We start from the raw sequence: 26,982 nt of genomic DNA on the forward strand, positions 1-26,982 counted from the left end.
AATCCAACTACGCTGTAACGTGACACGCGTCATTCGAAACCTCGCTCCCGTCAGCGTCATTCGTCATCCCCCTCAGCCTCCCCCCCCGCGCCCGCCGCCCCCGCACCGCTCCGCTACCAACCAGAACTCGTGACGTCAACACACGCGGTCACTGGCACCAGCTGCAGCACAACACCCGACGCATGCGCAGAGCGGACCTTCGCTCAGAAACAATCACCCTGCGCATGCGCAGAGTGGCAGTCACCGGACTTGGGATTCCGTCGGGGCCCGGCGTCAGCTGCCTTTCCGTTCTGGGACTTAGCCGCGCGCGGTCGTCAGTGTTCAGCGTGGAATTTTCCGGAAATTACTGGATAGTTTGAGGTAAGTGTGTAAAGAAAGTTGCTCGATATCACTCCCTGTTTCATTTCCATTAGTAAGGCTATGGCAATATGTGCATATTTACTTGAAGGAGGATGTGATCTCGTTGGTTGGTCGGTCGAAAATTTTCTAAGTGCCAACATGGCGTCTGCGGCTATCTTTCGCAATGGCGCCGGCCGGCGTGGGCCTGAGATTTGTGGGGTTGGTGCGCCAGGGAAGCTGCGGGGTCAGCTCAAAATTACTTGTCGGCAGCATGCCTCATGCGCCATTACATTGCATTGCTTTTCATACAGACATTTTTTCCAGATGGAGAACGGCAGCGGTGATGTCCCTGTCAACGGAACGGGAGGTAAGTCAATCTGTTAAAAATCGTCACCCTATTCATTGGCTGGTTGTAAGGCTGATCAGCCCCTGCTTTTGTTATCGGTACCCACTAAATTTGCCGGGATCTCGGGCTCGCGAAATTAGGTAGAAATGCCGTGACCGGGCCCGTCCTTTGTTCCGGCTCTTATTCGCGGTACGATCCGATCATTCGAAAATCCCCGCATCTCCACTACATTACTGGTATGATTCGTACCTGGTGATGTGCATATTCGATATTACTTCTCATCTCAACCAAGCTGAGTTTCTCAAAAGTCTGTGGAGCCTGCAGCCGGCCCATTTAAATGGCGCCCGGCGTCAACAGCTGATGTCGCAATCGGCGTGCGGCGGTCGGTGTCGGGCCTCGGGACCCGTTCCGGTCTATCCGTCCCGCTCGCGACTCGGGTCAGCATAAGGTGACCGGGGAGCATGCAGGCGAGGAAAGCCGGCATGTGTATTCTGTGCGGCACTGCTACAGTAGCATCGGGCAGCGAAAACTGCAACATTGTTGCTAACTCTGGACTGCGAAACACATTAGTTTCCCACAGTTCATCGTCATTGATTTAAATCATTGCTAATGCTTACCACCGTTTTCGTGAATTGCATATGAACGAAAAGGGAAACAAACCAAATGTCACTAAAACGTGCAATTTTGATCAGAGTGTAGCTGTAGCAATTGTTTTTTTTTGCACCAAATGTTGATTTAAATAGTTTTATTGAATCATGCAATTCAGTTGAAGATAAGGATGTATTACGGAAAGAGCAGAAAGGGCAGACAGGACGGAAAATGTGCCGGCCTGTCCGTACGTCCACTGCCTAACCATTAAGGCCGATACCTTGCGTACCATGTGCTGGCGTGGTGTCTACAGTATAGTCCGTATAAACGACATCTGTTATTCGATAATCCGTAGTCCCTAGGATTAAAACATTTTTAGGCTCCAGTGCCGTGAAATGTGAATTCATTTACGCAGAGGTGGAGATCTCGGGGGGGGGGGGGGGTTCGGGGGGTCAGGACCCCCCCCCCGGAAAACGAATTACTGCTATGTAAGTCAATGGTACTGCATCCAGCCCGCCTCCATCTGCCCAGCCTGGACCCCCCCCCCCTGAAATTTTGACAGATCTCCACCCCTGCATTTACGGTAGTATGAGAAATGGTCGCATTTTATTCGTCACGTCAGCCGTAGCCACCCTTTTACCGTCCATTGGCTTCATGGTGCCCCGAACGAAGCTACACGAGCTCATGACCATTTAATCGCTCTTATTAATACACATCAGCGGTTCGCCTAATTTTTAGCCCGGAATTGCATTAAGCCTTCAGCTGAAAGAAAAATACTCTGTCGCTGGTTCCTCTTACACTTCGCCCGCGATGGCCGCGCTGTACCAGTGCGTGTTTAAAGTCTGTCAAGAGACGGCGCTGCTTCGTGCCGTAGGTGGCGCTGCCTTCGCATTATCGCGGCTGGCTGCTACGCCACGTGAACGGGCCAGAATCTGACAGCCGTCTGGCCGCGCAGGCTGTGGGCTTTGGCGCGATAGCTGGCCGAAAACCAGGTCCGGTATCCCTGGGCCCCGCCTGGGCCAATAGGCACCGGACCGTCAGTGTCTCAGATGGAATCGGACGCATCTCAATTGCTCGTTTTTACCCGGCATCCCCGCTCCGTCGTCATGTCATCCGGATATCAGCTGTTTTGGCCCATATGGTACCGTATAGTTGCCAGCTTCACTTCTCGTACTGTCAAACTCGTCAGCTGAAGTATTTATTCACCATTAGTTAATGGTGCCATTGATATTGATATTCAAAATTGTTCTGTTCTCACTTCTCACTAAACCCTCGTGGGTCGTGTAGCCCATGAAGCTCAACTCGTGAAATACACTGAGTATGAGTACCTATGTATGACACAGAGTTGGCCTGTTTGAAATTTTAGCCTCAGTTGCATCGCGCTGCAACGCCGGACAGAGTTTCGCATTGTTTCATTGGGACTAGCTCGCAGCGCGATTTATATGGGGCGTCTCCGTAGCGGTGGCACATATGTGCCAAAGCGGTAACGTGGGCGTGCTATGTCCCTCTTCAGAGCTGAGCACCGTGAACGGGGAGTCGAAGGAGCACAAGTCGGAGCACCGCTCCAAGGAGCACAAGTCCAAGCACAAGAACAAGCACAAGGACAAGGATAAGGACCGGGAGCGCAGCCGCGACCACAAGTCGTCACAGTGAGTGCCGGCGGCGCGCCCGGGGCGCCCAAATCGTCACCGTGCCCCGTACTTGGAGCGGAGCTGGATTTATTATGTGACGAAGGCTAGTTATTTTTCAATGCATACCGTTGCCCATTAAGCTGTCGCTAGTCTCTTCGAATATGATGCATCTCTGACACCGTTAACCCTCGCCCGGTCGAACGGACCCCCCTCGGTTTTCCGCGAATAACGCGTAAGAAGCGGCCGATCGCGACGAAACTTTCAGTACCCTCGCGTGCATTAATTTTACACGAACTCTGAGCATTTCATGACCCTTACCCAAATGACCTTTGACCTGTGGCCTACTTTTCGGGACCATGTTTGGCCGGAATCGCGATTCCAGTAGGTGGAACTATGGTCATGAGTACCCAAATATAGGAACGTTCCCATTTTTGGGTACGGAGTTCCCAAATATGGGAACGGGCGTTCCCATTTATGAGAACGCAAGGTAATTTTTCGGCCGTTCGCCCACTAAAACTCATTAGTGCACCACCTCTCAAAAAAGTGCACGCTAATTTAAGTATCTACTAAGTCTCTATAAAATTATCTTTAATCTGACCGTTGAACAAGGAAATTGACCGTGGAATGATATTTTTAATGATTTTTTGAAATGACGGAATGGTGAAAACATGGGTTATACTACATTTAACATGCAATGTTAAGGAAAATGAAGCGTTTTTTACATATTGAGGTCAAGTATAATAATTTTCGCCTGGTTACGAAGTTCAATACTAGCGACACCCGATGCTGACATATGCAAGCGAACACGCGGACAGTCCCGAGGTAATATTGTTGACTTTTGGTGTCGGGGCGCACGACCGCGTAGAACGTCAGTGATTTTACCGAACTACTGTTGTAAACTCAGTTTCAGTGGTTGAAAATCATTCAGCTGTATTTCATCAGCCCGGAAGACATATTTTATTTCGATGCTAGCTGTTTAGCGTTGTTCTATAAGGAGCGTCATGAGTGTGGTTTTTGTCTTCCGTGTTTCTAAGCATGATCGTTTTGGGGGAAGTTCTCTTGTATAGGTCGCTCTGTGTGGCTTATTTATAATTTTTATGCTGATTTCGATCATTCCTCGTGCCCATCCTACCAGGCTTTTTGCCGCTTACACTCATTAAGTATAAGGAGCGTCATGAGTGTGGTTTTTGTCTTCCGTGTTTCTAAGCATGATCGTTTTGGGGGAAGTTCTCTTGTATAGGTCGCTCTGTGTGGCTTATTTATAATTTTTATGCTGATTTCGATCATTCCTCGTGCCCATCCTACCAGGCTTTTTGCCGCTTACACTCATTAAGAAAGGAAAAAAACTAGATTTTCATTGGGACTATGTGTTTTGAGGGTGTAACATATTCAGCGTTCCCATTTTTGGATACTTCCTTGTGCTCGTCAACTATCGGTGATAAACAGACAATTGCTTGACATGTCTCCACCCTCGGCGCGGACGGTGGATATAGGTATGGAAGACCTTGTTGAACATCGCTGAGCGTTGTGAATTACGTAATCCTGCAGAGGGGGCGTGCCCGCTGCGAGATCGACGGGAATAAAAGCGCAGAAGACCGGGCGAAACATGCGACGGTCTTGCCGGAAAGGTCATCTGATGATTGTTGCGTTAACAATAATTTGCGGCGTTGGACGTGATGCTTGTTAATGAAAAGAGCCCCTGAAAGGCGTCGGTGAAATCGTTCCCAATTTTGGGTACGCCGTTCCCATAATAAGGAACGCTTGCAGCGCCAGTGTACGAGAGCGTTCCCAAATTTGGGCTCGCGGCCCGGATGATGGATTGCTTTAGAAATAGGGGAACGATTAGAAACTACGATGGGCCTTACAATATCAAACTCTTTCCCAACAATATTGAGACAAATATCAGGCGGCTCACGATCGTTTTATATTTTTTGGACGTCATTTAACGGTTCTTTTTCTTGTTTTAAATAATGCCTACATGGCGTTCCCATATTTGGGTTTATCGTTCCCAAACATGGGAACGAAAATGCGTTCCCGAAAATGGGTACGCTTGACCATAGTTCCGCCTACTGATTCGGCGTATGTCGGCTCGCATTAGCCGCGCGTTTGCAGTCTTTTCGTGGTTTCAAGCGTTCAAACATGTGGTATGATGTTACTTTCCATAGGCGTAGGAACGTTTTCGAAAGTGGGGGGGCCAAGGTCCCAGAGGTCCAAAACCTAACCTACCCCCAAAATCCGATTTCTCCTCGGATTTCGGCCACTTTGTTTTCGCAAACATGATCAGAGATAAAAAATCGAGACAAAAACAAAAACAAAATTGGTTAAAATTTCAGGGAGACTCCCGTCCATAAACTCAAACTGATGGACGCGTTCCCCTGTCCTCCGCAGCCGTTGGCACCCATGCAAATTCCAGAGGCATCCAGCAACTTTTTCATTACGAGCAAGCGTGAAACGTGCAAAGCGAGTCTTTTCAATATACCTATAAAAATCAGCATGAACGGCCCAGCTAGGCTCAGCCAGACCTATAACGTTTTTAAGAGGTTTTATATCAGCGACCACTGCAACTGGGCTGATTGACTATCAGAGGCCGGTGTGGGACTTTTAGAGGTCGGTCTGGGCCATCAGAGGCCAGTTTAACCCTCGCCGGACCGGACCTATAGGTTTTCTGGGGCGGGGGGCGGGTACGACCTTCCTCACCGTTGCGCCCCAGGTTGAGCTAGCGCGTCGCGGAAAAACGAGCGTGTGCGCTGTTACAAGACGCAGAGATCGATACCCGATTTTAAGGTTCTAGGTCAACCGGTGACCTCTGAGGTCAGGTCAAGTGCCTCAAGGCACGGTTCCGTTTTTGGTGAATAACTTCGCAAAAAACGGCCGCAGAGCCGCGATTTTGCCAGCATCGTGTTCGCCTCTCTCAGGCGCGTCGAATGATGTACTTTTTGTTTGGGTGAGGTAAACTGAGGGTGTTGACCACGGGTCACGGTCAGGTCAGCGCCCCCAGGTCACAAAATTGGTCGAAGGAGGTCATGTCGCATATCATTCGATTCGGCAGGTCTTCCTGAGTCCATTGATGGCTTCCCCGACTCGCTAGCTCAATTTGATCGGTAGTTCTTGACGACAAACTTATATGACCCTTATAACTTCATAAATGACGTCGCGCAAGGTCAACATTGCAAAAGTGACGCATCGAACCTTGCAAGGAGTGCATGAAAGATTCAGTGTGCTTGAGATAGTTGAAGATAGTTTACGGCGCCAGAAAAAGTTTTCAGTTTATCCCCATTGACTTATACCTAATGGTGAGGTCACGAAAATGACCTTAGGAAAAATCCGAGATGTACAAGTTGTGAGACTCCTAATGGATACTAGGTCCTCCAAGGTTCATTTCCCTGTGAAATCTCCTCTGGCAGTGAGGGCGTTGCGAAGTTGCGACATCTGAAGACCGTGCAGAGGTTCACTTATGACGTCATAGGTCAGTGACCTGACCTGACCCAAAAATGTGGTTGGTGTCAAAAGATCCGGCTTGGATCAAAGGTCAGGTATGCCAAGTTTCAGCTCTCTATCGCTAGCGTGTTCGGAGCTATCGCGAAAAAAAACCCTATGGGAGGGGCGGCACCCGCCCCCCCCCCCATCGGCCGGTGAGGGTTGAGGCCCTCAGAAACCAGTACAGGGCCTGCAAAGGGCAGGATGAGACATTTAGATGCCGACTTGGGCCATCAGAGGCTAATGTGGGCCCTTACAGGCCAGCATGGGCCCTCAGAGGTCAGTGTGGGACCCTAAAATGCCGGCATGGGCCGTTGTTGGACCCCAGAGGCCAGCAGAAGGCCCTCAAAAACCAAGATGGGCCTCAGAGGCCAGCATCGGGTCTTCAGAATCCAGTGCAAGGCCCTCAGAGGCTAATGCGGGTCCTTACAGGCCAGCATGGGCCCTTAGAGGTCAGTGTGGGGCCGTAACAGACCGGCATGGGCGGGACCTGGAACCTAGAGACCAGCGGAAGGCCCTCATAGGCCAAGGTGGGCCCTCAGAGGCCGATGCGGACCCTTAGAGACCGGCATAGGATCTTCAGAATCCAGTGCGGGGCCCTTAGAGGTCAATGTGGGACCCTAAAATACCAGCATGGGCCGGTGTTGGACCCCAGAGACCAGCAGAAGACCCTCAAAAACAAAGATGGGCCTCAGAGGCCGGCATCAGGTCTTCAGAATCCCGTACAATGCCCTCATAGGCTAATGACGGGTCCGTACAGGCCAGCATGGGCCCTTAGAGGTCAGTGTGGGGCCCTAAAAGACCGGCATGGGCCGGCGTTGGACCTCTAAGGCCAAGACGGACCCTCAGAGGCCGATGCAGACCTTAGAGGACGGCATCGGGTCTTCAGAAATCAGAATTCAGTGCAGGACCCTCAGAGGCATCTAAAGGTTAGTCTTGGGACCCCAGAGACAGAAATGAGGCCACCAGAGGCCGGTGTGAGGCCCTCAGACGCCGACTGGGCCCTTGAGGCCGGTTTAGGGGCCCTCAAATGAGGTTAATGTGGGTTCTCAGCGGTCAATGTCGGCGCTTGACCGCCACTGAAGTGCCCTCCAAGATCAGTGTAGGACCCTCAAAGACTGGCTTGGGAGCTGTTAATAGCTAGCGTGGGATTCTTGAGCCTCGTGACAATCGAATAAGGGCCAGAGCCCCATACGCCCATGGGGGCCCATTGGTTGTTTGGGGGGGGGGGGGCAAATGATATGATGGCCCCCTGATTAGCCTTTGGAGGGGGGAAGGGCATGGCCCTGACCCCCTCTCTGCGACCGCCACTGCACTGAAAGTGGAAGGGAAGGGGCAGATACAGACATTGCTGGCCCCCAGCCTGTTTGAGCCGAGGCGGGGGCATGGTCACCCTGGCCCCCAGCTAGTACGCCTTTGACGAACTATGCCGACCCCAAGCAGATCCGGTCAAGCGTTGGTCGTTTGTATACGCATTCTCATGCACCGTGCTAGTATTGTCTTATGCCTTTTCAGTGCTCGCTGTCCCGTGCCTCGTATTCAACAAAATGCTGTCACCAGGACCCACAGTCTTGTCTCTGATATGGTTTCCTTCATTGAGTGAAGGAAATTGCGGTCAATAACGCTGTAGAAACAAAAGGGAATCTTCTATAAAGGGCAAGCTGAATTGTTGTCAAGTTACCGGGTGGTAGCACTGGTACCTAGGTACAGACAGACACTTAAGTCAGCAAAAAGTGGGGGGGCCAGTTAACATTGCTGGCCCCCCCACCTCCGAGAGTGGGGGGGCCATGGCCCCCCCGGCCCCCCCCTGTTCCTACGCCTATGTTACTTTCATGCATTAGGGTGGGTGTCAAGATCACCTGAAGGTCAGGTCAGGTCATTTACCTTGATGACCTCGGTCCACTTTCTCGAGTTTTGCATGTTTCATGTAGTTTTTGGAGCTGAATTCGAATTTAGCAGCCATTTGAACATTTACGAAGTAGTTTTGGCGCCTTCGTAACATGTTACGAAGCTCAAAGGCAGTTGACATCTACGAATACCCGGCAGGACCCCTACTGGATGACCTGACCTGACCTGACCCGACCTGGCCTAAATGCATGAAGACATCAGCTGTTATCAATCATGATATTCGTGGTCAGCACCCCGAAAAACCCCGATAGCAGCCGCACTTAACGACGTTCTAACAGGTCTTGATTTTCCCGACTTTTTGGTCATTGACCTGACCTGGAAGGTCAACCAATGACCTAGTGGGTATCATCGGCTTCCCCTCGTCACGGGCAAACGTTTTTTTTCCGCGAAGCTCTAGCTCGATCAGGGGCGAAACGGCAAGGGGGTCCAGCGGACGCTCCCCCCCCCCCTCCCCTTATACATTCGCGGCTGGCAAAACACCAGTACGGGCGAGGGTTAAGTCACATGAAGTTATGTTATGTAAATTTGTAACGGTTTTATGTTCTGCTTTGAAACTATTTATTGGCTTGCATACTTTTTTCAGCAAAGATAAACACCGAAGCAAAGACCACAAGTCTCACAAGTCGAGCTCGAAGGACAAAGACCGTCACAGCAGCTCCAGTAAAAGTGACAGAGACAAGGACAAGGATCGACACCGGGACAAGGACAGGGATAAGGACAGACACCGGGACAAGGACAGGGACAAGGACAAGGACAAGCACCGGGACAAGGACAAGCACAGGGACAAGGACAAACACGGCGATGGCAAACACAGGGACAAACATCGGGAGGACAAGGACAAGCCCAGGCCGGTCGAGCCCAAGGAAGAGCCAAAGGAGGAGCCGATGGATGATTTCAAGATCAACACTGATTCAGCTGATGATTTCAAGATCAAGTCAGAGCTTGATGAGGAGCCCATGGTGAGTAAACATGTCTGCACTGCTGGAGTGTTGACAACTGCCTTTTGCACACTTTGTGGTGCGAATGCCACGAGTCAATGCAGTGTTTAGGAAAATCGTTTAAATAATGCTACATAAAAGCCACAATAGAAGATACTGCAAAATCCAACTTGCTTTTTTCAATAATTGAATCTGAATTTACGGTTATCTCACAATGTGGCGACATTTTACAGTCGCATCAGCTTGCGTCCTTTTACCTCGACACTCGTGCTATTCAGCTGTGCTCGTGGTCCCTCCTGGCTTGTTCCTGTGCACCAATGCGTGCGCCGCGCCCTCCGCTGTGCCCGGCCGGCTGTCTCCCCTGTAACACGTCCCACCACTGACGCTCTCCCCCGGCCGGCCGCGCAGGACACGGCTGAGTCGTCCCCGGCGGCCTCTGCCGACCAGTCGGCCGCCGACGACTCGCAGGACTTCACCGACGGCGACGACGAGCCGCGGCCGCTGGTGATCAAGGAGGACCCAGAGAGCGAGGATGACGCGCCCCTGGTGAGTGCCCCGCGGGCGCAGCACACTCGGCCACCAACCGGCCGGGCTCCCTGGCCGTCGACTGGTGGTGTGCTGGTACACTGCCCCATTTCCGCCGCCTGGCGCCCGCTCTCCCGTCGGCGCACACAGCCGTACGGTCAGAGTGCGCCATACTTGCACACGGTGGGACGTACGGCGTACGGCCCGAGTGCGCCATACTAGCACACGGTGGGAGCTGAAACTCGTCAACTCCAAAGCATCTCTGGACTCGGGGTCACCGCAGGTATCTGGGACTCGGAGTTCGGTACCAACTATCAAATTACTGCGCTAAACATAGTGCTAAATGTGTGGAGTTCTTAGGATGGATGTGATCCGGGGCCCCTGCTGGCCCCCTCTCCCGCCCAGGTCGCCCGCTCCCCCCTGACGCCTGCCCTCTCCACGACAGTCGGCTCGTGTGAAGCCGAAGCCGTCCAAGGCGGACTACGAGAGCGAAGAGGACGTGCCGCTCTCGGCCCGCATCAAGCCCAAGCCCAAGGCGAAGCGGAAGGCGGCTGATACTGACGACGAGTACGACGCCAAGCCGGTACGTGGCCGAGTGGGGCGCGACACTGGCCAGGGACCGAGTAAGGGGGATGGGCGCTAGGGTCTTCAGGCAGGCCAAGACTAGATGTATAGAACATCGTCTAGACCCTTCCTCGAAATGCTCTTGATAATTCAACGATACTCCTATTTTCTTTCCTGTCTTCCCATTCTTACGCCGCTATCGATATTTAATGCTGAAACGTTTTTTATCACTGGCAGACCAAGAAAGTAAAGAAGGAATCAGTGAAACGTACCCCGGCAAAAACCGAGACGCTCAGTCCGACCAAGAAGAAGAAAAAGGAGGAAGAGGAGAGGGAAGTCTGGAAGTGGTAAGCAACGCCCTAATCCTCTGTATTCACCGACTGAATGTTCATGTTCGTTTGATTGTAATGTTCAAATGGCATCCCTTAATCCTTTGCATATGCATTTCCTCTACCAGTATCCTTGTCCCACCACGCCTGCACCAGAAGTCATGCTGGTGGAATGGAATGCGCGTTCTTCGTGACCAGGAAGTACAGTATCTTTTTAGCAAAGGATCCTATGCAAATAAATCATGTTTTATCTTCAGATTTCAAGTGACCTCTACGCTGAGTTTTGTCCACGTGTAGAAATCGCTAGCTTTTTTATTACAATTCCTGTTACGTTTCTATTTTATTTTCGTTTTTTTTTTTCATTTGCGCGCATTTTCTTTGTGCAGTCATTCCGTGTAGCAGCGGAGGTTTCCCTATCGGATGCATGGTACATCTGTTCGGCACTGGAATGAGGACGAGAAGCAGTGTGTCGCTGTTCGCCGCGCCCCCGCCGCAATATGCGCCACCACCGCGAGCCGCCCCGTGTCCGTCGAGCGCGCGATTGTGCCGGCGAGGCCGCGGCGGCGTTTCCGTAGAAATGTCCCGGGACCTAGCCGGGGCCGTCCCCGGCGGGCGGGACGCGACGCCGGCGCGGTCGCAGTCGTGCCGGCGCAGTCGCAGCTCCATTTCGGTTGGCCTGCACCGAGAGTCGTCCACCGCGCGAGGGAGAGACGCGACGCCGTCAAAAAGCTGCACCTTCCAGCGCGACCGGGAGCCGTTCAAGGTTCCGGCCGCGAGCCGCAGGTCGCCGCCAAGGCCACGGAAGTGCAAGAGTCATCAATGTGTTGTGAATGGCGCTGGTAGCGGCTTTGCCGCTCCCCCAGCAAGACAGTTGCCGCCTCGTAGAATCTGTCCATCTAGGAGAGGCAAAAAGCGGAAGTTTAATTGGTAATTTCAATAAGGTGTCCCTGGAGTATGTCCAGGATATCTTCTGGTATATTGATCTCTTTTATCTTCATCTTGTATCTGTTTTTTTTTGCGCAATCACTTTGCATAGTCCCTAGCAGTTTTTTTCTGGACGTCGGACCGTACCTCTCCTCATGGAGTTCCCCCCACCTATTATCGGTTGTTTGCCCGGCATTTTCCACACACCCCTGTCTATTATGCTGGCACACCCTGTCACCTCTTCACTGCTTCATCGTATGGGACTCATCTATGTGCTTGTTCTTTTTCTCCGATTCCAAGTGTCCATGCAGTACATTTTCGTCCCTTTGTTTGGCCATTTTCCGTTGTGCGGTGAGGTGTCTCAGTCTGGTATCTCCGCCGTACTCTAGGTGGCGTCATCATTTCCTGTCGGTGCCCATCGTTCCTCGTCCGTTCGCTCCCTGACCGTCGGGCGGCCTCTCCCCAGGTGGGAGGAGGAAAAGGTGAACGATGGCGTCAAGTGGCGCACGCTGGAGCACAAGGGCGTGCTGCTGGCGCCGCCCTACGAGCCGCTGCCCGGACACGTCAAGTTCTACTACGACGGCAAGGAGATGCGCCTCTCGGAGGAGGCCGAGGAAATCGCCACGTTCTACGCCAAAATGCTCGACCACGACTACACCACCAAGGAGGTGTTCAACAAGAACTTCTTCCACGACTGGCGCAAGGCCATGACCGAGAAGGAGCGCGAGAAAATCACCCACCTGAAGAAGTGCGACTTCACCAAGATGGCCGCCTGGTTCAAGGTGGGTGGGCGGTCGCTGGCGCCGGCCGGGCTCGGCCAGTGTTGGCCATGGAGTGGGGTGGGGGAGCGAGGCTGTTAAAGAGATCACGGAGCTCGGGATTGAACCCGTTAACACCAGACTAACGGACCAGCAGTATGTGTTATGGCTTTCTTTCAGTTTTGCTCTATCTATAGATGTCCTGTCCTGGCCCATTTCCCCCGCGTTGTCTGCTTGGCTGCGATTGCTGGTACGGCTATCCCACTGACCGGAATGTTTTCCGTCCGCAGGAGAAGACCGAAGAACGCAAAAACATGAGTAAGGAGGAGAAGAAGGCGCTGAAAGAGAAGAACGAGGAGATCACCAAAGAGTACGGCTTCTGCATGCTGGACGGTCACAAGGAGAAGATCGGCAACTTCCGCGCCGAGCCGCCCGGTCTGTTCCGGGGCCGCGGAGAGCACCCCAAACAGGTACGGTGAACGGGGGGCCGGCGGAGAGCACCCCAAACAGGTACGGTGAACGGGGGGCCGGCGGAGAGCACCCCAAACAGGTACGGTGAACGGGGTCCGGCGGAGAGCACCCCAAACAGGTACAGTGAACGGGGGCCGGCGGAAAGCACCCCAAACAGGTACGGTGAACGGGATCCGGGCCCGGCGGAGAGCACCCCAAACAGGTACGGTGAACGGGGGGCCGGCGGAGAGCACCCCAAACAGGTACGGTGAACGGGGTCCGGGCCCGGCGGACGGCCCGCCGCCGACGGCGCGATACCAGCTCCGGCTCTGTGTGTTAGGTAGGCGGTGTGTGGAGTGGGTGGTATGGGAGCCGCGCCCTGAGGTGACCGGCCCCGCTCCGCCCGGCCCGCAGGGGAAGGTGAAGCGGCGCATCCAACCGGAGGACATCATCATCAACATCGGCAAGGAGGCCAAGGTGCCGGAGCCGCCGGCCGGCCACAAGTGGAAGGAGGTGCGCCACGATAACAGCGTCACCTGGCTGGCCTCGTGGACGGAGAACATCCAGGGACAGATCAAGTGAGTGGCGCGCACTCAGGGTGGGGGCGGGGCATGGGTGCTGCCGGCCGACAGTTACATCATGTCAAGGAGGATTTATAGTTTGGCTGCTAAGTTACTCCACCGTGCTGTTACATTTATAAATTGTGAGCACGAAGCTGCCTGCCAGCTGTGGTGTGAGGACGTCTCCCTCCCTCCCTCCCTTCCTCTCACCTCTGCCGTGCTCTCTCCTCAGGTACGTGATGTTGAACGCCGCCTCCCGGCTCAAGGGCGAGAAGGACTGGCAAAAGTACGAGACCGCCCGCCGGCTCAACAAGAGCGTCGACAAGATCCGAGAGTCCTACCGGGACGACTTCAAGAGCAAGGAGATGCGGATACGACAGCGCGCCGTGGCCATGTACTTCATTGACAAGGTGCGCGGCCGAGGGGGCGGAACTAGAGTCGGGCGCGGCGGCTTTGTTCTGAATTTAAGTAGGAACAGCGAGGTGTTGATTTTTGTTCGCCTTTCTGATGCGATGATTGATTAGGTACTCCTGTGATTAGCCATGGTGGCGACATCTCAAACTGTATGTTGATGTGCCGACATCTCGGCCTGGTCCTGCCATTCGTCAGCGTGCCATTCATTGCTCGCTTACCATGATGAGTCAATCCCTTTTGCTCTCATAGCTCTGAGCTGCTGAGACCTCTCTTTGTCTGACCGTCGCCGGGCCGCCCCTCCCGGTGACCTGTGCCGTCGCGCGCTGACCGCCCGCTGCCGTGCAGCTGGCGCTCCGAGCCGGTAACGAGAAGGACGAGGACCAGGCGGACACGGTGGGCTGCTGCTCGCTGCGCGTCGAGCACATCACGCTGCAGGAGGAGCTCAACGGCAAACAGTACGTGGTGGTGTTCGACTTCCTGGGAAAGGACTCGATCCGCTACTACAACGAGGTGGCCGTCGAGAAGCGCGTCTTCAAGAACCTGCAGCTGTTCATGGAGAACAAGAGCCCCGGCGACGACCTGTTCGACCGTCTCAACACGGGCATCCTGAACAAACACCTCAACGAGCAGATGGAGGGCCTGACGGCCAAGGTGTTCCGCACGTTCAACGCGTCGCGGACGCTGCAGGAGCAGCTGGACCTGCTGACCGAGGAGGACATGACCGTCAACGAAAAGGTGGGCGCGCCGGCCGGCCGGCTGCTGGGGCCGGCCGCCGGTGGTCGGCGCCAGCGACGGCGGACCCGTCTCCGGCATTGACGCTGGTTCCGCCATATTTGGGGTTTCGGGGGTGCTGTCTTTGAACTGCCTTCTTCGTGGCAGTTGTCTAATTGACGATTTTCGGGACTGCCTGCATCTGATGGTGAATTTGGAATTAAAGTATCGAGATGATTGTATTTTGCGTGGTCGGTGTATTTGTATCATTATTTTCCTTTGTTTTTAGCTGTTTAATTGTGATTAATGTTCTAAAGTTACACAAACTGCCAAAGATGTCAAGCTCACTTTTGCGTTTGCGGGGACTGTCGGCGTTTTTGTGTGCAGAAGCAAGCCTGCTGCTGACGTGTTTTCCCCGTTGTGTGCAGATTTTAGCCTACAACCGGGCGAACCGAGCGGTGGCAATTCTGTGTAACCATCAGCGCGCGGTGCCCAAGACCTTCGACAAGTCGATGGAGAACTTAATGAAGAAGATCGCCGACAAGAAGGAAGCGTTAGAGGAAGCTGAGAAGGCGTACAAAGTGGGTTTTATCCGCAATGATTCTCAAACGCTAAAATAAGTATTCGATAGATAATTGCTCATTGAAAGACTATGTTTAATTTTGGTGTAGGCCAGCAGTCGTGTTGTGGGGAGCCGCTGCGCGCGGCAGTGCGGCCGTTTCGCCGGCGGCCCAGTGGTGACGCGCCGCTGACCGCTGACTACTGACCGCTTACCGTGCTGACCGCTGACTACTGACCGTGTTTCCGCTGACTGCTAGTGCTGACCGTGTTGCCGCTGACCGCTGACCGTGCCGCCGCTGCTACAGGCGGCCAAGCGGGCGTCCAAGAACGGCGGCAGCGTCAAGGAGCGCACCGTGGCCGAGCAGAAGCGCAAGGCGGTGGAGCGGACTCGCGATCAGCTCAACAAGCTGGAGCTGTCGGCCACCGACAAGGAGGAGAACAAGGAGATCGCGCTGGGCACCTCCAAGCTCAACTACCTCGACCCGCGCATCTCGGTGGCCTGGTGAGTCACTGGGCGTCCGCCTGGGGACGGGTGGGCTGAGAGGGCCCGTCGGGCGGGCAGTGGCCGGCTGACGGGTTGGCGCCGTGTTTATCAGCATTACTGGCCTGCCTTGGTGACCTATCGGGGGATTCGACTTGCCAGCTGGTGCTGAATCGTATCCGGCTGAACCCCGCGTGCACCCTTAAACTCTCCCGTTCGTCACGTTCTGTCCCCGACCGACTGCCCGCCGTCGACAGGTGCAAAAAGTGGGACGTGCCCATCGAGAAGGTCTACAACAAGACGCAGCGCGACAAGTTCCGCTGGGCCATCGACATGGCCGGGCCCGACTTTGTGTTCTGAGCGCGGCTCGCCGGCCCGCCGGCAGTGCATGTGGCGGCGACTGGTGAGCTCACCGGGCCGGGACGGGCGGGAGACCGCGGGCTGGGACAGGCGGGACTACGGGCCGGGATAGGTGGGAGACCGCGGGCCGGGACGGGCTGTACAGCGGGCCGGGACAGGTGGGAGACCGCGGGCCGGGACAGGTGGGAGACCGCGGGCCGGGACAGGTGGGAGACCGCAGGCCGGGACAGGTGGGAGACCGCGGGCCGGGACAGGTGGGACAGCGGGCCGGGACAGGTGGGAGACCGCGGGCCGGGACAGGTGGGAGACCGCGGGCCGGGACAGGTGGGACAGCGGGCCGGGACGCGACGGGCGGGACCGGGGTTCGGCGTCTCACGGGGTTCAACTGGGATGTAATATGCGGCGGGTTGTCCTTAAAAGTCAGTCATGAATTGTAACGATCTTGGACTTTGGCTCTGCATGAAATTGATTCGGAATATATCTCAATATGTTTTCCCCATTGATTCACATAATTCCTAGTGAATCCCAGAACTCCAGAATTAAAATATGTTTTGCAATTGTCCATCTCTAGGAACTGTGCCTTTTGGGATAAGTGATAAATATTGGTATTCATCCTAAGATTGCTTTTGTGATAAGCAATCTTAGGATAACTCTCGATAACCCTGTTTAATGTTACTTTCCGCATCTATAAAAAAACCCTCCGCCCTCAAACTAAAGGCGGCCCGCAGTCTCATCCGGTCAGTCTCATCAGTTCTAAACCGGCTGTACTGGTGTGTGTCGGCAGGCAAGCCTAGGAGAGAATGAATTTGAGAGGATGAAGAGCGCCGACCGGCCGCTGGGAGTGACGGTGCGGTGACGGACGCGGGCGGGACGTGCGCTCTGCTGACGGCGCTCGCTCGGCCGTGCTCTCGGCCGTGCTGGCGGCGGTTTGTGATACTTGTTTTCCTGGAGCGGACCGGCCGGTGTGGGTGGCAGCGGCGGGTCTGCGGGACCGCCGCCGCCCAGTGTCGTGAGATGTGAAGTGTCTGGCGTGGGCCGCGGGGAGGGGGAGGGACGGAGGGAGGGACAGTGCCCGCGCCGGGAGTGGGCCGCCGCGCCCCGTGTAACCGGCAGCGCCTAGGTTAAGTTCGATTCTGCGTCACTCCAAAATGCCGTCTTGTTGCCGAATCCGCCATCAGTTTTAGACCTGCGATTTTCCTGGTTGTTGTGTTTGACAGACATGAATGTAGTCTTGCCAGTTTCAGGTAGTGCAAATTTAAGACATTATTTACCACCGCGTTTTATAGAATTTGAGTGAGCGGGCGGAGGCCAAGGCAGTGGCATGATCAGTTTCGGCTTTTAGATTATTTGGAGTGGTCTTTCAGAGCCCAAAGTTGGTCGTTGACTGAAAGGATAACGCGAGCCTGGCTAGGTAGGACGGGCGGCGCTCGGCGGGCGCGGCGGTGGCGCCCGCCGCCCCACGGCCGAGGCGCCTCAGCTAACCTCATCGTATGCATAAAGCCACCAGATCTGTATGTGCATCAACTCACCGAAATCACCACTAAGTAGCATGTGTCATCGTTCGCCGGTCGCGGTGCCGTCAATATACGATGAGCTCATAGTGCTGTGTTGGGAGTCCGCCGGGGGCTGGGAGGTGGCCGGCTCTGCCGCCGCAGAGGCCCAGACGACTGCCGAGCTGGCATGCTACCACGCACTAGGTGAGTTGACCTTTGTGGATAGATGGCTTTTGTTTTGTGTACCTACATCATGTCTGACATCGTGTTCTTGTCGACTGGATTATGGATATTCAGTATGTTCTGTCCTGTCGATGTTGCCCCATCGACCCAAACAGTGGTAGCGTTTGTTTGTTTCCCGCCCCTCCGGCCCCGTTTCGTGTATCATACCTCTGTCGGATGATTCTGATCGTTTCAGCAAGCTCCTGTTGATACCTTGAAGCTGGTGGTCCCGGCTCAGTCCGTCTCGAAGGGACCTCAATCGGTGAGTTTCTGACGGTGCTGGTATCTGTGCCAGTTACCCCGGTATTTATCTCACAAAGTGATGAGTTAATCCCTTTTGCTCTCGTACGTCTGCTGCCGAGACTGTTCGTGTCTGACGCCGGTCTCCTGTGCTGTCCCATTTTCAGCTGCGCGGGGTGCCTGTAACCGATCTGCGCTCTGGCCCGCAGGTACTGACGGGGCGGGCCGCGCGCCGGCTCCGGCCGACTGCCGAACGTGCAGCCTACGGACGGCCGCCACCCGCCTCCGGGCCGGTCGGCGTGCGGCACATCTTGTGAGTGATGGGGTCGGGCTGTCGGTGCCAGCAGTCCAGGAAGTGTTGTGTGACAAATGATGATTTTGGATTGAGCTCTCAGAACAAGTTTGATGATACTGATCCTCCTGAGGTATATCGGATGTACCGGTGCTCTGAGCGTTGAATTCCGTGGCTGACCGACCGGTGACCTCGCCCCCAGGCCCAGGGAGCGTCCGGCAGGTGGTCTGCTGAGCCGGCGCCGAAACTGCCCGGTCGTCCTCTGTCGCCAGGAGGTAAGCCGTGCACAGCTAGCGTGTTGAGATTGTCAGTAGACTGTTTTTGATGTCATCGTGCATTTGTTATTGACAATGATGAGTGAATCCCTTTTGCTCTCGTACGTTCGCTGCCGATACCTATGTTTTTCGTCTGACGCTGGTCTTTCATTGTCTGATTTGACCGTTTCGTCTGATCATTTCTAACCATGCCTTCCCTCCCGTTTGAACAGTTTCTGTGATGGCCTGTGGAGGGGCTGGAACTCTGTTGAACTTCTACGGCTCAAACACAGGTCAGTGTCTTTATCTTCATATGAATGCCTCCGAATTGTAGTCTATGTAAAACGACTCCTGGCTAGGGTCTGTGGACGTTTCTTCCAATGATGAGTATGGATTGAGCTCTCATAACCGATTTGATGACAGCGATCCTCCTGAGCTGCTGATTGCGCCATGTCCTGTACGAATGTGCCGACTTCCCGCGGCTGATCGTTGTCCCAACATGTCCGCAGGCTCTAACACACGGATGCATTGCTCCACTTCGAAGCCGAGATCGGGATTCGTCCAGAGCCCGCCCTTAGCTGCAGGTATGCAATTCTAGCTAACATTGCATGTGTTCCCACTTCCTGTCAAAGTGTACGTAAATAACAATAATGATGAGTTAATCCCTTTTGCTCTCAGACGCCTGCTGCTGAGACTTTGACGCCCTGATCGATTCTGTTTGCTGGCGTCTGGGGGTTTGCGGGCCGGGTTGTCTTACTGACCGGTCGGGGTCCGTGTTTCAGGACCACGCCGCTGGCCGTCAGTGCGCCAACCAGTGGGCGGCAGAGGGCGCCTCAGCCCGAGTCTCATCCGATCCCCAACGCCAGGTGGGTTTGGACAGGGGTGACCACAGGCTGGGCCTGTCGCCCGGCAGATATCACGCGGCCGACTGCCGTGGCGCTCACTATACTCTTGAGTGTTTTCTGATGCTCTTTTATGATGAATCTACTGCTGGGATGTGCCGGCTGATAATGGTCTGTGGTGATGCTTCTCGGAAAGGCGATGTGAATTTTCGAGAAACTAAGCACAGCAGCCTGCACTCGTCCGACAGGCGTGTTTTGCGGCTCTCCCTCCCCCGCGTGCTGATGACTTTGGATTGAGCTCTCATACCGGCTGTGATGATACCGATCCTCCTGAACATGCGCCGGTCACTGCTCCGTACGGCGCGCTCCTGGTCCGCCGGCTGACACCGGCTGCCTGCGTCCACAGCCAACTCCGGGCGGAGACTTCGACTGGACATCGCCGCCACCTGGGCGACCGCGCGCTGCCGGACTGGAGTATCCCGGCATGGACTATCGCGCTCCCCAACTGGACTCTCCGGGTCGGACTGCGCGCTGCCGAATTGAACTGTACCGGGCCGGACGCGCGCAGTCCGGCCCGGTACAGTTCCGGACTGGACTGTCCCGCGCTAGACCGACCGAACTCCGTGGTGAGTTAATAGATGCTCCGCGATAGCCCCCGCTGCGACGGCACTGTTCTGTGATGTGTCTGGATTGAGCTCTCATAGGCCGCGTGCTGACAGTGATCCGTCTGAGCCGCCCGGCGCCCGCAGAGTCCGCCCCGCCGAGTGACCGTCTGTGACAGCCTGCTGTACCCCTCCCCAGACGGTCCGAGTGGCCGTGTCGCCGGAGCTCTGGGGACCCGGCCGGCGGCTGCGCGACCGGTCAGGACTCGCGGGGAGTCCGCTCCGTCCGCCGGTCGGTACATCCCGCCATCGGTACCCGGTGGTCGGTGCCAGGAACGTCGCCGTGTGGTGACATGCAAGGGCTGCCAAGTGCGGCTTGAGCGTCTGGACCTGTTGATATGACCGGCCGTTGGTTTAAAAAATATATTTTAAGTACAGCAAACAAGCCTATGTTTCTGAACTTGCTCTGAGCCTGTTTCCGTTGTCCGGCGTCACCCCACCATGGCGCCAGTCTTTTTATGGGGGTGTGGGGAAGGGGTTTCGCCTCCGAACAGCTCCAAACAATACGCCGGCACTTCAGCCACAAAAACAGCGCACAAGCAAGTACATATATTGTCAGAACGGACGTCTCCGCCAGGATCGCTATAACGCTGCACCCGGAACGCAAAGCACATATACAATGCCCGTAAATGCCACCGGCATCGCACACACGGCGCCTCGTTGCTCAACTCGCAGTGTTATCAATAGCCTAACGACTGTTTGATCGTGCGAATATCACGCTGATATTTCTGACCGTTTACAAGAATCACCGAAGATTGGTAGTAGCGGATATTCTATCACTACACACCGGGGAGGATAAAACTAAAATTGCACGATTGGAGCAATACAAAATCACCATCATTCATATTCATGGACAACAAACAGGCACAGCAATGCACCAGTGAAACCGGCGCGCGGGACATTTGTGATTCACTTCAAATTAGCACTCATTTCTGACGAGCTCAGAACAACACAATGCACAGGAAAACGAAACGTGTTCGGCTTGTCTTGGGCTAGTTCAACGGGTCTCGCCTGGTCCCGCCTCACCATAAAACTGGCGACACTGGCCAAAATTGAAAACAAATAGACAAATGCAAAGAAAACAGACCCAAGCACCACGCCGGAGCGCAGAATCAGCACGACAGCAGCACTGCAAACGCTGCCAGTCGGCGGACCGTCGCCACCCGTCCCGGCAGCACCACCGCGGCCGGTGGGCGACGGGCCGCCGCCACAGCACAGCACGGCGGCCGCTCTACGCTGAGCGGACTTCACAGCAGATCGGCCGGCTCCGTCTGGGCCGGCCGGCGGGCCACCGTGACCCGGCCCGGCGGGCCACCGTGACCCAGGTCGGCACGGCCGGCCCCCGTGCGTCCGCTCGGAACCGTCCCGTCTGCGGCGAATAAGCCACGCACTTGAGTAGGCCACAAGCCACCACTCTAGGAGGGAGCCGCCTTTACAGGGCGGCCCGGGAGTGTGACGCGGCAGGCACGGCGTGTGTCGGTGAGACCTGGGAGCCCCCTGGCAGCGCGGCGTGGCGCTCACGAGATGGCCGACGTCTGGTTCAGCAGGCTGGCGTGGTCCACCTGGTCAAAGTTGAGTCCGCTCCACGTGTCCCGGATGACGCTGCGCACCACCGCCGTGAAGAAGCTCGAGTACCGGGGGCTCTCTGCGTAGCGCTCGTACTGGTCGAGGCTCTCCTGCAGTTTGAGCGTCAGCGACTCGTAGTTGCTGCGCACCACGTCCAGCACCTGGTCCTCGGTCAGGCTGGTCTGGTTGTTGGCCTGCGACCACGCCTCGATCTTGGGCGAGAAGTGGTTGCAGATGGCGCGGATGTTGACCAGGTTGTTGGTGAGCCGCATGGCCGCCTCGCGGTGCTCGCCCTCGTTCGAGTAGCGCAGCGACATCGAGTACAGGTTGGAGAACACCTGGTGCATACGGATCAGCTCGTAGTAGAGCTCGTCGTAGCTGGTCGGCGTCGGCAGGAACGTGTCGCCGTACGTGATGAACAGGTTGAAGATGTTCACCACCAGGATGGCCAGCTCGAAGATGTTGTTGCGCTTCACCACGGCGTTCTCGTTGGAGACGATGAACTTGAGCAGCGACATCAGCGCCGACCAGAGCTCGCGCCAGTGGTAGCCGAGCCGCACGCGGCACCGTTTCTGGTAGCAGAGCACGCGGTGCACGATACCGACGCACTGCAGATACAGGTCCAGCGGGAAGCGCTTCATCAGGTGGGACATGATGAACTCGACGGTGAGGTCGAGCAGCGCGGTGGCCAGCGGCTGCGGGTGCGCCGGCCGGTCGGTGGCCTTGCGGTGGCGCATCGGCAGCCGGTGCAGCCGCACCACGAACACCAGGTTCGGGTCGTGCATCAGCGAGTTGCAATACTGGTCCTCGGACACGCACGTCAGCACGATGAAGCACTGGCGCACGTTGTTGGTGGCCGCGTCCGATTTTGTGTCCTGCATGACGATGGAGCAGTACTGCAGGAAGGCCACCAGCAGGTTGACGGGCGCGCCGAGCGGGTCCGGCTGGCCGGCCGCCGGCGGCGCCGGCGCCTGCTCGCGGTCCAGCGTGCTCTGCGGCGACGGCGGCTGGCTGCTGGCGTCCGTCGACGCCTGCGTCAGCGTAGCGATGAAGTTGCGGTTCAGGTGGACGGCCTCGTACAGAGCCACCAGCACGCCGTGGTTGGCCTTGATGCTCTCGGAGCGGGTGGCCAGCTCGTCGGCCACGAACATGTTTCCCACCATGCTGGTGAGGCTGGAGAGCCAGCCCTGCGACTGGGAGTCGCACGTCTGCGCCGCGTACTTCCAGTTGAACTCGCTCAGCGCAGCCGTGATCACCTGGCTGTAGCCGTTCAGCGCCAGCTCGTCGTCCAGGATGGACAGCTTCACCACGTACGGGTTGGCCGGCTCGCTCTTGCGGTAGTTGACCAGCAGCGTCAGCAGTAGCACGCACTTGTGGCCGTGCACGGAGCGGGTGGCGCCGTGCGACAGCAGCTGGATCACCGGCTCGAACAGCGAGCTGTTGATCATCAGGTACTCGAGCAGGCCATTGCGGTTGATGTCCTCCGAGGCGGCGGCCACGGCCAGCAGCGCGTCCAGCACCAGCGAGCGCAGCGTCTCCGGGTAGAGGCCGGCCAACAGCTCGGCGCACCGGCCGCACAGCCGGCCCATCTCGCGCTCGGCGGCGTCCAGCCCCACCAGCAGGTCGACGGCGTCCGTCTGGGGGCCGGGCCGCGGCTGGCGGCACACGCCCGCCACCAGCCCAGAGAGGGTCTGCAGCGCGTGCGCCGCGCGTAGCAGGTGCTCCTCGCGCACCACGTCCACGCAGCGCGCGAACAGCTGGTTCAGCGGCACCTTGAGCGCGCTCAGCTGCTCGGAGGAGAGGCGCGTCAGCTCGGACTCGAGCACTGAGACGCGTGGCCGCAGCAGAAACAGCTCGTCCCAGAAATTGGCGTTCCCCGCTGCGACATCCTCACCCTTGAAGAATGACTCATAGATCTGGACAATCTTCTCCTTTATCTGTTTCTTCTGTGAGCCTGGCCGCAGCCGAGACGCCATGGCGGACCACCGTGATGGGGCTCAGCTGCAGGCTTCAGACGCAGCCACAGGCACCTGCAGTCACAGCAGCAAATAGTGAAGGTTGCAACTTGTATATTGGCATTTTAAGAAGATGCCCATCTTCAGAGTTTAACTAATAGTTCATAACTGTTTTTTCTACTACCAGCATCAATATTCAACATTAAAACCATTTTGAAAACTCAAGAGCCAGAAAGCATGAAAACTTTTGTTTCATATGAAAATGCCCCAGACTCATAAAAATGTGGATATCAAAATATATTTTAAGATTGTATGGATATCACTTTTCACAAATATGCATGGATAATCAAAATATATTTTAAGATTGTATGGATATCACTTTCCACAAATATGCATCAGGAAAAGAAGTAGGTAGGTACCTAACTTTCTAGGGGATTACCAATTAGCCAATTATCACACAAGAGCTCTGTTCATCCCCATTTATTTATCAGCAGTCTGCGAGCATGCTGCTACTTCTTGCCTCCTCATTGGTCGAATTCAAGTGGTCTATTCATTAGACCAATGAGAGGCCAAGAAGCGCCACCAATAACTTCCTAATATGGGGAAAACCGGCAGCAGGATGATATAAAAACAGCGACCGAACAGAGCTAAGGTGTGTGCAGTCCACCGCAGAAGTAATGCGCACTTTCATTTGTGGTTATGCTTTGCTTCTGTATCTTAGGAACGATTTGCCAGACTTAAATGAAACTTGGAATGTAGCTTACATGCGTCATAATCCTTGCATCTGCAAGTTAATAGTTTACTGTCTGCTCCTGGATCAATCTGTAGGTATTTAAAAATAATCAGTCCAGTCAAAGCCATCCACAGTGATTGGTAAAACCGGATTGAAGCTCATTTATACGATGTTTGACGCTCATTGCATTGCAATAATTACCTACACTTAAGTTCAATTCAAAGTTCGAGCAGCCAGGTCTTGGTCTCGAGTTACAAAAGCGAAAAGCCTCCTGGGCACTGCCTTGCCCCTTTAAAATAAGCAAAAAAGAAAAAAACGAAAGCAGAAACTTACCGTTAGTTCGAATATATCATAAACAATTATTGCTACCAGTATATTTCAATGTAAGGTATCTGAAAGTATGAATCTATCAGGTTAGTATCTAGAAATAGAAATCGCACCTCAATTTTCTGTGTTTGGGTGAAAGTGTTCGACAACACAGTCCGCTCATGCGCGCAGCCTATTCGTATGCAGAATAGACGAATCAGAATATCAACTGCTCCCAAAACGGCTTCGTCGACATAAGTAAATTTTATTTTTGAACATTTTTCTACTCGGTGGCATGTAGAAGGAAAGATGATCGGAAAGATCGAAAGTGGGGGAGAAACGGGGAACGGGGAAGAGTCGGCGGTGAGAGGGTGAGTAGAGAATTTCATTGTTCATATCTTGAGCACATCCTGAGTCCCGGCCGCAAATGCTCGTCTCCACTCGAGCATGGTGCGTGGCTTTGTGGCTTCCCAATCGCTGCTAATCAATTTTCAAAACGAGTTAAATTTATGAATTTCTTTCTCCCCATGCCACTTCCATATTCATCCCGTCCTTTTACTCCGCTCTTGGTTGAGTATTTGGCTGCTATGTCAAGTAGTCTACTCTGTTTTTTTTATTACAAAGCTCGTTTCCACGTACCTATTACGAAAGACGTGGACGCAATTATCCTGTACAAGACGTGGATGCGGATGCAATAAAGAAAGGTGCTCCTTGTTGCAGGATGGCTCCGGCGGGCGCCCGTCTGCGCCAATTGGCGGCGGTCGCCGTTGACGCCGTCTCTCCGGACCAGCTGGTGCAGCGGACGCTGCGGCGGACCGGCGACCGACTCACCGTGACCGGACGCCAGTACGAGCTCAACCACAACGTCTACCTGGTGGGCGCCGGCAAGGCGGTGCTGGCCATGGCTCGTGCCGCCGAGGAGGCGCTGCGCCCGCACCTGGTGCGCGGCGTGCTGAGCGTGCCGGCCGGCGGGCCGCCGCCGCCGCCGCCGCCGGCTCTGGTCGAGGTCCACCGGGGCGCCGTGGACAACCTGCCGGACGCGGCCGCCGAGCGCGCAGCCGGCCGGATCGCCGAGCTGGCGGCCGGCCTGCGCGAGTCGGACCTGCTGCTCGTGCTGGTCTCCGGCGGCGGCTCGGCGCTGCTGCCGGCGCCCCGGCCGCCGCTCACCCTGGCCGACAAGGCGCGGCTGACGCGCGAGCTGGCTGCGCGCGGCGCCTCCATCCAGGAGCTGAACGCCGTGCGGCGCGCGCTCTCGCTGCTCAAGGGCGGCGGCCTGGCGCGCCTGGCGGCGCCGGCCAGTTGTCTGGCGCTGATCCTCTCTGACGTCATCGGCGACCCGCTGGAGCTGATCGCCAGCGGTCCGACGGTGGCCGGCAGCGGCGCGGAGCCGGCGTCCGCCGCCGCCGCCGCTGCCGTGCTCGGCCGCCACCGGCTGCTGGACGAGCCCGGCGTGCGAGAGGCGCTGGCCGCAGCCGCCGCCGACTGGGAGCGGCCGCCCGCCGCCGCCGACGGCCGCGTCCACAACGTGCTGGTCGGCTCCAACCGGCTGGCGCTGGAGGCGATGCGCGCGGCTGCGGCCGCCGACCACCGCGCCGAGCTGCTGTCGGCCGAGGTGCGCGGCGATTGCGGCGCGGTGGCCGGCCTGCTGGCCCGGCTGGCGGCGCGGCTGGCCTCGGGCCGGCCAGTGCAGCTGCCGGCGGACCTGGCAGCCGACCTGGCCGCGGCCGGGATCCCGCCGGAGGCCGTGTCCGCCCTGCGGCCGCCGCAGCCCGGCCGGCCGCTCTGCCTGCTGCTCGGCGGCGAGACGACGGTGACAGTGACGGGCGCCGGCCGCGGCGGCAGGAACCAGCAGCTGGCGCTGGCGTTCGCCGCGGAGCTGGAGCGGCTGTGGACGGCGCAGGCGCCCGGCCGGCCGCCGGCGCCCGTGGCGCTGCTCTGTTTCGGCACGGACGGCGCTGACGGGCCGACGGACGCGGCCGGCGCCGTGGTGGACGGCGCCACGGCGGCCGCCGCGCGCGCCCAGCAACTCGAGCCGCAGCACTACCTGGCCGATAACGACTCGTACGGGTTCTTCGCGCGGTTCGACGGCGGCTCGCACCACGTGCTGACCGGGCCGACGGGCACCAACGTGATGGACGTGATGGCGCTGGTGGTGGAGGCCCAGGGACCCGGCCCGGCCAGCAGCCTCTGAGGTGGCGCTGGCCGGGACGCGGCACACGCCGGCGTGAGAACCGCTGGCTGGCGATCAGCTACTGGCTAGAATAAGAAATGGTTAACTAGTACGACTGGTAGTGATTCTGAATCGAATTCATTGCGTGAATTTTACGGGACAGTGATATGAAGTGCAATCAGGTGCAGGGTATCAGTTTCTACGATATTTTTGTTTTGGGCATTCCAAGATTTGTTTAAGGCTTCGTCTTGCGTTATAACTGTAGAAGAGCTGATAAGGTATTGGAAGCTTTATCACACAATGCGCCGGGAAAACGAGGTAATATTGATGCATATGTAGGGGAATAAGGTAGATGGCGGGCAATACACATAAGCTGCAATGCT

The 26,982-nt window shown here is 56.1% G+C and overlaps 4 protein-coding genes across 9 annotated transcripts; 3 read left to right on the forward strand and 1 right to left on the reverse strand.

Moving 5' to 3' along the window:
* Window positions 1-17,464, forward strand: LOC122374117 (DNA topoisomerase I, mitochondrial-like). Of its 2 annotated transcripts, XM_043352683.1 has the most exons (16): window positions 1-360; window positions 664-706; window positions 2,787-2,922; window positions 8,873-9,248; window positions 9,636-9,773; window positions 10,198-10,335; window positions 10,554-10,663; window positions 12,036-12,351; window positions 12,618-12,797; window positions 13,192-13,355; window positions 13,570-13,747; window positions 14,097-14,486; window positions 14,891-15,043; window positions 15,329-15,525; window positions 15,762-15,907; window positions 16,649-17,464. In XM_043352683.1, the coding sequence occupies exons 2-15, from the start codon at window positions 664-666 to the stop codon at window positions 15,862-15,864; spliced, it is 2,622 nt and encodes an 873-aa protein (XP_043208618.1). In that variant the 5' UTR covers window positions 1-360; the 3' UTR covers window positions 15,865-15,907; window positions 16,649-17,464. The 2 variants fall into 2 exon arrangements, with proteins under 2 accessions (XP_043208618.1, XP_043208619.1); XM_043352684.1 differs by lacking the exons at window positions 1-360; window positions 664-706; window positions 2,787-2,922; ... (2 more) ...; window positions 10,198-10,335; window positions 10,554-10,663 and adding an exon at window positions 10,906-11,572.
* Window positions 17,465-17,834: 370 nt separating this feature from the next.
* LOC122374120 lies at window positions 17,835-20,254 on the forward strand. Its single transcript, XM_043352690.1, has 9 exons — window positions 17,835-17,841; window positions 17,987-18,132; window positions 18,314-18,386; window positions 18,599-18,658; window positions 18,875-18,949; window positions 19,148-19,231; window positions 19,614-19,741; window positions 19,782-19,833; window positions 20,009-20,254. The coding sequence occupies exons 4-9, from the start codon at window positions 18,607-18,609 to the stop codon at window positions 20,209-20,211; spliced, it is 594 nt and encodes a 197-aa protein (XP_043208625.1). The 5' UTR covers window positions 17,835-17,841; window positions 17,987-18,132; window positions 18,314-18,386; window positions 18,599-18,606; the 3' UTR covers window positions 20,212-20,254.
* Window positions 20,255-20,403: 149 nt separating this feature from the next.
* Window positions 20,404-24,608, reverse strand: LOC122374122 (armadillo-like helical domain-containing protein 3). Of its 4 annotated transcripts, none has more exons than XM_043352693.1 (3): window positions 24,564-24,608; window positions 24,155-24,212; window positions 20,404-23,465 (listed from the first exon to the last, which is right to left on the reverse strand). In XM_043352693.1, exon 3 carries the CDS (start codon window positions 23,409-23,411, stop codon window positions 21,387-21,389), a length of 2,025 nt encoding a protein of 674 aa, XP_043208628.1. In that variant the 5' UTR covers window positions 23,412-23,465; window positions 24,155-24,212; window positions 24,564-24,608; the 3' UTR covers window positions 20,404-21,386. The 4 variants fall into 4 exon arrangements, with proteins under 4 accessions (XP_043208628.1, XP_043208629.1, XP_043208627.1 ...); XM_043352694.1 differs by lacking the exon at window positions 24,564-24,608 and adding an exon at window positions 24,457-24,523; XM_043352692.1 differs by lacking the exon at window positions 24,155-24,212 and having other exon boundaries at window positions 24,457-24,590.
* On the forward strand, window positions 24,091-26,786 carry LOC122374123 (glycerate kinase-like). Of its 2 annotated transcripts, none has more exons than XM_043352697.1 (2): window positions 24,091-24,214; window positions 25,150-26,786. In XM_043352697.1, exon 2 carries the CDS (start codon window positions 25,151-25,153, stop codon window positions 26,618-26,620), a length of 1,470 nt encoding a protein of 489 aa, XP_043208632.1. In that variant the 5' UTR covers window positions 24,091-24,214; window position 25,150; the 3' UTR covers window positions 26,621-26,786. The 2 variants fall into 2 exon arrangements, with proteins under 2 accessions (XP_043208632.1, XP_043208631.1); XM_043352696.1 differs by lacking the exon at window positions 24,091-24,214 and adding an exon at window positions 24,579-24,800.
* The last annotated feature ends 196 nt before the right edge of the window (window positions 26,787-26,982 follow it).

Source organism: Amphibalanus amphitrite, unplaced genomic scaffold, assembly GCF_019059575.1.
Source record: "Amphibalanus amphitrite isolate SeventyFive unplaced genomic scaffold, NRLGWU_Aamphi_draft 001607F_arrow, whole genome shotgun sequence".
Taxonomy (NCBI): Eukaryota; Metazoa; Arthropoda; class Thecostraca; order Balanomorpha; family Balanidae; genus Amphibalanus; species Amphibalanus amphitrite.